The 10,240-nt window shown below is 37.6% G+C and overlaps 1 protein-coding gene across 1 annotated transcript in view; it reads right to left on the bottom strand.

Moving 5' to 3' along the window:
* Nucleotides 1–10,240, bottom strand: part of THADA (THADA armadillo repeat containing) — a 323,536-nt gene that overhangs the window by 262,951 nt on the left and 50,345 nt on the right. Inside the window, exon 21 of the mRNA XM_019647913.1 lies at nucleotides 7,402–7,511. Within this exon, the coding sequence (XP_019503458.1) occupies nucleotides 7,402–7,511 (110 nt within the window). The remainder of the gene's footprint in view (nucleotides 1–7,401; nucleotides 7,512–10,240) is intronic.

The following is a 10,240-nucleotide window of genomic DNA, read 5'->3' as shown; positions in this document are numbered from 1 at the left end:
GTTTTCTAACACTGCATCTGGCATACAGTAGATGTTCAAGAAACCTTTGGTTGCATGATTAAATAAGGACCAACTAGTGTCGGTGCCAGCAGCTGCGCACTCCCTGTACCTTCAGGTAGGCAGGTAATTGCAAAACCAGGTGTAGAAAAGGAGGGCTGGAACTTGAAGACTTCGCAATAGTGAAGTCACTGTGTCTATAAACACACAATAGCTTAATCTAGAGTTGACTCGTCAACGAACCTTCTGTTTACTCCCCAGCAAGGAAAGATTACTTTATAAGGAAGTGATTTCAAAACTCCAGAGTTGCTGGTGGTGTTTATGATAATGACGGAATTGAGAGGTAAAAATGGAATCACACAAGGTTCCCAAGAACAATGCCCAACAAACTCGAATTGTTTGTTTTGGTTCCTCATCACACAATCCAGGGGTCAGCAAGGAAAGGGAAAGGTTCGAGTGAGGCAGTCCTTGGCTCTTTGTGCCAATTCTATGCAGTCACCAACCACAGCCTTGGGGAATTCCAATCCTGCTTTTGTAAGCGAGCGCCTCACCACTAAAAGAGCAGACATCCTTTGTCTGAAGGCTCTTTTGTTTTATTTCACTCCCATGTCAAATTAATACAAAATACACAGTGTCTTTAGTCTCTGAGTACATCATAAAAACTTTAAGTTTCTTACAAGGGATTCAAGGTTATTCATAAACAACTCTCACTAAATATTATTAATTCACAAAATACTCCTAAGAGATCGGCTTACCAGTCCTAAAGAAAGTTTACTAAAAATGTATCCAATTTCCCTCCATCTTTCATAGCTGGAATCCCCAGACTTTCCCAATCAGAAACTAGAAAGCAGCACTGTATAATGAGCAGAAAACTGAGCTGAGAGCGGCCTTGGAAAGCAGAACCCTTTATTTTGTCAGAGGACACAGCAGCCCAGAGAGGTTAAATGGCTTTCCTAGTGTCAAAAAAGTTGGTAGGTGGAACTCAGCGCTAATTCATACCTCATATTCTTTCCTCTACATTCTCAGGGAGGTGGTGGTTAAGGGTGGGGGTGGGGAAGGAACCAGACCACTCTGATTTTCATGTTCATCACAGTCAAGTAATAATAGAAATTAGAAAAAAAAAAAAGCTGACAGAAAGGAGTTACTAGAAGTAACTGAAATGGACAAGACAGACTATAACTGGTGTTTAGGCCCTGGTGTTGTCTTGAGCAGATCACTGGAGCAAATTATTGTTCCATAAACAGATTAGTCCAATTTCTATCCACAAGGCTATCTCACTCTTTGTGGATGAGTATTCTAAGATAAGCATAAAACCTGCAGACTGAAATCAAATTACATATGCTGTATACCCAACTAATTGATCATTAGACTATTTTGTGCCAATAAATCAGGTACCCTGACTACAAAGTGGCTTTCCCATGGCTTCATCCATTCACCTAAGTCTGGTAACACAGAGCTATTTCTCGTTGAGTTCTGATGAGTTATATTACTGTTGTTAATTTAAGAAATGTTACCTTCATTTCCTCAAAATCATTCAGTATGGTTATTTTTCATAACTTAAGAGATTTTCCCACTCTCCAATTATTTCATAAACTAAATTCTCCACTCCATTCATTCTTTTGTCAAGTATTATGTTTATTATTTCAAAATTCATGTTTATTATTGCAATTAAACTAAACAGTGGCAGATGTGCAGGAAGGCTGTGTACATGTGCACGCACATTTTAAAAAGAGAGCATAACCCTGAAGCATGGAGAAATTTTAAGCCAGAAAAATGATTTGCCCAAATGAGATCCAGGGAGAAAGCTATATATCAACAGAAGCCATCTTAACCTCCCTCACCTTCAAATATTGTTGAGGTTTACTGCAGCCTCAGCTACAGGCACCGGTAATAATAATGATGACCAAATCTAAATTGAATTACCAATCAGAAGACCATGAAAGGAAGGGCAAAATACAGTGGACTTAAAGAAGTGGTTAGAAGGATGTACCAGGCTCTTTTAATATTTAATATAACCATGCCGTGAAATCAAGGAGAAGAAAAAAAATAATATACAAAACTTGGGGACTTTACTAACAAAGCTGAGATACAGGTTAGTCACTAAAAACAAGGTTCCTCCATTATGGTGTCTAAATGACTCAGTATTATTCTGAGAACTATAAAAAACGAGTACCCAAAGCTCCAGAAAGAAGGTAATATCTGACTGAATTATGGAGTGAGTTTAAAAATACAAATCCAGGGGTCATAAGCCAAAACACAAAGATTTAGAATTCAAGCATTAAGACATCCTAGTTTCCCCCACATCTTTTTAATCCACTGTAGAAATGAAAAATTTAAAGAACTTTCTCTGTCTATAAAGAATTAATATGGCTTCCCAGGGTGGATCATCATTTAGTTATTCTTTAATTATTAATATTTCAAATAAAATTCACAGGACACTCAGAAATAAAAAGTGTCTTAGTCACATTTGCCAAAGGAGATGAGACTAAAGGTTCAGACAAGATTGTATACTGTCTCATTTAGAATTGAATAACATTTTCCAAAATCTCGTACATTCCATTCCATATTTATTTCTTGCTCAATTGCATATTCTTTTTTTTTTTTTAAGATTTTTATTGGGGAATTGGGGGAAGGGGAACAGACAAGTTGCTGTCCTTTTGTTCTTCAGTCTAGTTGTGGAGGACGTTGCTTCACTGGCCCAAGTTGGCACCATCATTGCGCTCTTCCCGGGCGAGGCAGATCAGTCGCCGGCTTCTGGACGGCCGCTCACTGTGGCTGCTGGCCGCTCACTCTGGCTGCTGGCTACACACAGTAGCCCATGGCAACCCACTGCAGCAGGGGCTGCAGCCTACGCCATCGCTGGCAACTCACGGCAGCCCAGCTCCAGGTTGAGCTGTTGTTCAGCATCTTAGCTGTAGAGGGCAGTGTCACTGGCCCTCATATGTGGGATCCGAACCAGGGCCCTCTGGCATCCCAAGCCAGCTCTTAACCATTGCGCCACTCGGCCGGCCCTCAATTGCATATTCTTTAGAGACTCGGTAATTCATTCTCCAGTAAAGGTAGAGGAAATTATTTTTTCATTATATTTCAGTTGTTCATAAGAAATTTCCTGTTGAACTTGAATTATAGTAGCTATAATTAACTGATGAAAGTTTAAATACATATTTAAATTACTTGTGTCTACCATAATTGTTGATGTCCATGAGTCAGAACTAGCATTTAATGAGAAAAACTGTTAAATGTCAGCAGTTCATTTTTCAGGGCAATAATGTGAAAATGATTATAATTATTGCAATAAATGTTTGTAGGTTAAGCTACATTTCAATAAGCAGAGCAATTCAAATACATGAAAAGTAGGACAATATCAAGCACTTATGAACCTCCCTTCTAGATTTAGAATTATAGCCAGGAATTTAGTCCCCTTGTAGTTAAGCTTTTAATTTATGATTGGACAAATGAACACTAGATTCCCTGGCTTAACACCTTACTTTAGTATTCTGCTCATTTTCATTGAAAGAACAACTAAAATACAAAGGTCACAGAGAATAAACAAGCAAGTATGAATTTCATCAGAAACTTAATGCACTTAACCATCCAATCAAATGCTCAGGCAGGTACTTATGTATTTTTTAAAGAGATGAATAAATATTTCATCAAGTTCTAAACAGAAAGCACCATATAAGAAAATCATATTCTAGAAAATTAACTCAACATATTGTTTGTGAGTGCACAACACTGTTACTTTCAAAACAATTCCCAGAAAAAAGAACAGTATTTCCCATTCCTCTTTATTCTTAGATGGTTATTTAGTAGAGAATAGTTTAATTAGTTCAATAGTGAATTGTTTAATAGATTGTTTAATAATGAAGTCAGTTTACATCCAATTCAAACAATGTGGCTCATGTTTAACGCCTTGGTTATGTATCCGTTAATGTCTTAAAATGCTTCCTTCCGTAACACAGCTGTCGTTCAAGAGGTGGCCGGCAGCTGGCCTCCATTGCAGTGGATTTTCATGGACGCCCACATTTCTTTTTGCAAGCTTTTTAAATGTTATATGCCTAAATAGCTTTTCCATAACTTAAGAGCTTATAAAAAGCTTTCAAAAGGATCCAAAAGAAATACATTTTCTTTTAAAAATAAAACCAAACAAAAGGTAGCCACACACACGGTCAAGATGTGCTCTGTAAAACATTCTGTTCAGCAGACCTAAAATGTCTGCAAAGGGATCAAGAGTCACTTGGTTTGGAAGCGATAGTTGAGAACTCACAACAGGTTGGTTAAAAGCCAGTTGTAAAGGCCATGAGTTGATCACTAAAGCAGACTCGGAGAGGTTGAGACACCAGGCACTGGGCCTTGCCTACTCTGTATCACCCAAACAAATCCCCTAGGCTCCAAGTTCTGACTTAAATATTTGTACCAAGATAGGCCAACATCATCTCACACTCAACACATAAACAAATGTGTTCATCTTTATTAAACTATTGGGTAGTCGGGAAAGTCATGACACATTTTTGCATTGAAAAACATAGAAAAATACGTCATGACTTTCCCGACGACCCAATAATTCCTTCTTTCAGTCTCCTTGCCTTTGCTAATATCAATCCCATTTTTCTGGTCACCAAGAATTAAACCACAGGAACAACTGTGGGCTCCCTGGTGACCTCCATCACTCACCCGCAGTTGGTTCATGTACCCAACTGAATTTTTCAAAGATGGTCACCACAATGTCTTCCATCCCACACGTATTTCTACAATATGATCTTGCCACTTTGCCATCAAACAGTGGAGTCTAATTCCTCTCCCCTTCGTCTGGCCTGGACTTAAGAGTAACTAATTAACCAAAGAAGGCAACTGACGCAATGCCATAAGACTTCCGAGGCTAGGTCAGAATAGACCATGCAGCTTCTGCCTGGTTCTCTTCGAATACTCTTTCGAGGATGCAAGCTGCTATACAAGAATTTCAGCTACCCTACGACTGCCATGCTGAGAGGCCACATGTTGTCCCAATCTTCTGGCTATCTTACCTAGGCTCAATCTTCTGGCTATCCTACCAAGGTGCCATACATGGGAATACAGCTGTCTTGGACCCTGCTGACCAGCTCATCTACCAATTGAAAACTACTAACTGAACTTGGTAAATACCCTGAGGAGAAGAATCACCCAGTTGAGCATTCTTTAATTCTTGAAACATAAAATAATAAAATATAAAATATGTCCATAGCTTACCTTCTAAGCATTCAATATGTCACGCATGGAGCTGTTACTGTGTGAGGCTGAATGTTTGAGATACTACCTCTTTCCTTCATTCTCAGAGCCATCATCACAGAGGAAGCTCTTATCACCTCAAATCTAGATCATTAGAACTGATTCCAGGTTCTCCTCACTGCAATCTGTCATTACAATCTATCTAACCTAACACTTTCAGCTGAAAAACTACTTGTATAACCCACAATCAACATCAATTTCATAATATTTTATATTTGGAGAATGTTTTATAATGCAAAATGGCCTTCATAAATATCTATTTTACTTACAACAAAAGCCAGAGAGATCTGTCAATAGACCAAATATTATTTTCCTTACTATTGAGATGAAGAGATCCGTTTCTAAGGAGGTTAACTTTCATACAATCTCATTACCAATAAATGGAATGGATATAAAGAGAAGTGCTTGTGTCATACACTACTGCTGTTTCTGTATTCTACAATCCCTCCCCTCCTATTATCGATTTCAGATAAAAAATATTCAGTGCCATCCTCTATCCCTACTACAGCAAACGTACTTTCTAAGTATCCATAATTTGGCTATCCAGTTATATGGTATTGCCTAGTCAACTCCACCACCACCACCACCACCACAGTAAGTCCAATTTATTTATTCACCTAACAATAGCCATGCTGATGCTAGCCTCTGAACATTTGCTCACAAAGTTTCCTCTTTTCTCCCCCTTTCTACTTAAACCTTACTTACATATTAACACAAATGCTACCTCCTCCATTAAGCCCTATCATAAAGCCCTGTGGCTGTCTCTCTCTGATATGCCTACAGAATTTGTAAATTTCACTCAAATACTGACAGTTACATTGGATTGTTTATCTTGTTCAAATGTGTTAGTCTCACTTTTCAGACTTGTACTCAGCTAACACACATCTGTACATGTAGTGATGTTGGATGTTTATAGCCAGTGTCTGCTCTGAACGGTCAGTGCCCATGCCATACCATTTGTTAAATATTTTGAATTTCATCCCTGCTTATTTCCCAAACTAAACCATAAGCGCTTTGAGAGGAGGAAGCTTGTCTTACAAAGAAGTATTATATCCTCCAAACCAACCACAGTATTAAGCACACAACTAGTGTTCAATATATATTTGTTAATAGATTTGAAGGGAGTGAAATGTGTAGTGTTAAGAGAAAAAGTTATTCCTAAATCATGTCTACATTGGAAAGAAAGTGTTGAAAAGATAACAAAATATTTTTAAGATCAGTAGTTTAATGTCAGGAACACTTTTTAATGTATCATTTAAAGATATTCTGTGCAGCCCATAACTGCCAAAATGTTTTATAAATGTTTTTCCCAGGAGTGTGAAAAAAAATGCTTCAAAAATATTCAAGGAGTGGATGTCTTAACAGCCCAAAATAAAATGTTTGCTGAGGCTACAAGGCTGGCAGAACTCTGCTTCATTTCAAAAAGTTTCCAGGCAATGGAAATGTTTTCCTGGAAAATACTACCTTTTATTTAGAGAACACTTGCCATGAACACTTAGTCATTAAGTAATTTAAGGTTTCCTCAGAAGCTCTTTGGAGGAAATCTAGTATATGAATGAATGAAATTATCAGCACCTAGAATGTAATAAAACAAAACAAAACAAAAAAAAAACACATTTGGCTAAATATATGAAATCGACCTAGGCATTTTTCCAAGTGAGGGAGAAAACCTGTTATAACATTTTGGTCCATTTACTGTTTTTTAAATTTTTTCTATAAGATACAACTATGAAATAAAACCCCCACAAAATCCTTAAGTGTTTGTCTGTAATACATACAAATCCAAAAAACTGGAGGGCTTATTTTATTCCAAAATGCCAACTAATTTTCAAACAGAAACAACAGTCATTTCATTCAAAAAGAAAAGGTAACTTCAAAGCTATTTTTAGCAAAATCTTTGCATTTGCTTCAAATCACCTTTCAATGAGAGAACAACTTAATCTGGACATTTCACTCACTCGTCTGCAGTAAATCATACAATGGAACCTAAGAAAACAATTTCTTCCAAGAGTTCTGAAGCCAATGAAGTCTTGTTCTTTTAAACATCTAAACTACACAACTAAATTCTACTTCACGCATACGGTTGTTACGTTTTGCCTTTTAAAAATGTACACAAAAGGATTATTTGTTTTGTTTTACCTGTTGAGTATTTCAGTGAGTTTCACAAAGCCAGTGTAAGCCAGTTCAAATGCTCCTCTGTGCCTGGACTGTAGAAGATGTTGTTTAAAGTGATCTCCTATTTCTTTTACCTTTAAAACAAAATTAAAAATAAGTGTTTGATTTAAGCTTACATTTACAGGTGTATTTATGTCAGTAATATAATTTAGAACTCAGATCTAGATGTCCACCCATAGCACTCCCTATGTGATAGGTAGTATTTGAAGCATTTTCACATCACATTTAATCTTTACAATAAGTCCATGAAATAAGTACTATTATCTCTACTTTACAATAGGGAACGTGAGGACCAGAAAGGCCAAGTAACTTATCCAAGGTCACACAGCAAGTAAGTGGTAGAACCAGTACATACATCTAGGCAGTTTGGAACAAGAGTTGGCAATCTTCAACTGCTACATTAGAATCATATCCCTATGCCAGCTTCACAAACCTGTGTTGTTAGCACATACCATTCAACACCAATAGCAAATTACACAAGGCGGCAACCCTCACACACCTAGGCCTAGGTGAAATAATTACCTTTTTTACCCTCTTAAAAAATGTTCTTCTATTGTGGTTAAAATATACATAATAAAATTTACCATTTAAACCATTTTTAAGGGTACAGTTCATTGGCATTCAGTATATTCACATTGTTATACAACCATCACCACCATCCATCTATAGAACTTTTTCATCTTCCCAAAATGAAACTCCAACCCATTAAACAACTCCCAATAATAGCCCTTTAGAGATACACAAATGTTAATTCCAAGATACAGTGCAAGGGCCTCCTGAAAATTGACATGTATCACTTTGAGTCAGAACCACGGAATTTTCTAAAATGCTATCCAGTCACTTTCCTGTATGCTGCCTTTCTGCATGCACTGTTTGAAAAACAACAAATTTGACAATTTATTTTAAAGAAGCCATGACTGACAATTAGTTGTTGATGAGGTTTTGTACAGAATTCATCTATACCACTAAGATTGGGTGGCTATAGGCGTTAGAAAAATCCAGATTTTGTATAAAACTGAGGACCAAAGCTATAATTGGCTATGTCTTGACTCGGGTCTCCCCAGCAGATCACATTATGGTGAAAAGGCAAGCAGAGCCAAGATTCAGGTGAGCTTACCTAGAAACACCCTGTACCTCAGAGCAGCGCCTGATCAGCGCTCTGAACACATCAGAGATGACAAACAGGGCAAAGAGTAGTTAAACATGTGACCATGGCAAGTATCTCAGTTTCCTCATCTATAAACTAGGGATAACAGTACTTGCCTCATAGGTTGTGAATTAAAACGAGTCAATAAATACGGAATCTCAGAACAGGCCCATAACCTATAATCCAATTCAGTTCAATATGAGCTCTGTCTGGGTTTCCAAATACAGGAAAAATAAAGACATACTCCATACTCAAAATATATCTGATTAGAGCCGGCCCAGTGGCTCAGTTGGTTGGGAGTTGGCTTGGGAGCGTGAGCTCTAAACGGCAGGGCCGCCAGTTTGACTACCATGTGAGCCAGTGACGCAGCGCCCGAGCTGAGCTGCCGCTGAGTTGACAACAGGTGGCAGGATGGCTCAGCAAAAAAACAAACATATATATATATGTCTGATTATAAAGACCAAAGACCATGAGTGATGCATTCAGAGAAATAAGAATCAGATATAAAACCAACAAAGAACCAGAAAAGCAGTATATAATAGAGTTTTAAAAATTCTAACACTTTAATATCCCAAAGAGTGACATGTCATGTTCTTCAGCTAAAGTTTTCAGGTAAAGATGATACTCCTGATTTTTAGTATTTTTAAAAGGCCACATACTTTTAGTTGTCAAAAGTGATAGTCAGGGTAAGCCTTATCATTTTATCTTCAACACAGTAATTTCAGAGTGTATTTTGAACATAATTATCAAGCCTTAAATCTGAATTTAACCACCAAGATAGACCAAAAGCTCAATAACCCTAAAAAACTGGTACCAGAAAAACACCAATTAGCTAACTTGTTATAACCATCATTTCTATTCGAGGAATAAAAGAAAGTTTCTAAGGAAATCAGACTGGGGGAACAGATCTGATGCAAACAACTTAGAAAATGAATGAAGCCATCAGAATCAGAATCTTTAATTTTAAAAATGAAAAAGTCCTCTGAAAATTCCAACCCAATTGTCTTTCTCTTAGATGCCACTAAGTCCTATTTACAGTTCATAAAAAGCTTCCTTTTAATGCAGATGATGTCTTTACAAAATATTTTCTGAATAAATAACAGTCAAGGTTTTTGAAAGGGAATTATGCCCCCCAAAAAACAAAACAAAAAACAAAGTGCACTGATTTCTATTCATATTAAATCCTAGTCACTATCTTTTTAAGTTAAGCAGCTCCTGATCCTAAATTTTCATAAAACCTACTTCTAGAGGCAACTTAATGTATTTCATGTTTTTATAGGGTGTGAACTTCCACAGGGTCGGGCTGCTCCATGTCATGCCTCTAGGCACCTATAACTCACCAGCAGATGACTTAAGGGAGCTAAATGCTCATGTACAGCATAAAACCCACAAAGGACAAATGTAAGTATATTTTTCATTTGTCCTTTATCTATACAGTGGGTAGAAATACAGTAGAAAAATCAAAGCTAATCCTACTCATTATAAATTAGATAAGCCCAGGGCCGGCCGAGTGGCGCGATGGTTAAGAGCTGGCTTGGGACGCCAGAGGGCCCCGGTTCGGATCCCACAGATGAGGGCCAGTGACACTGCCCTCCACAGCTAAGATGCTGAACAACAGCTCAACCTGGAGCTGGGCTGCCGTGAGTCGCTGGCGAC

The sequence above is a fragment of the Hipposideros armiger genome, unplaced genomic scaffold, assembly GCF_001890085.2.
Source record: "Hipposideros armiger isolate ML-2016 unplaced genomic scaffold, ASM189008v1 scaffold_118, whole genome shotgun sequence".
NCBI lineage: Eukaryota > Metazoa > Chordata > Mammalia > Chiroptera > Hipposideridae > Hipposideros > Hipposideros armiger.
The sequence above is the reverse complement of the archived record's forward strand: the minus strand, read 5'-3'. Positions and strand labels throughout refer to the sequence as shown.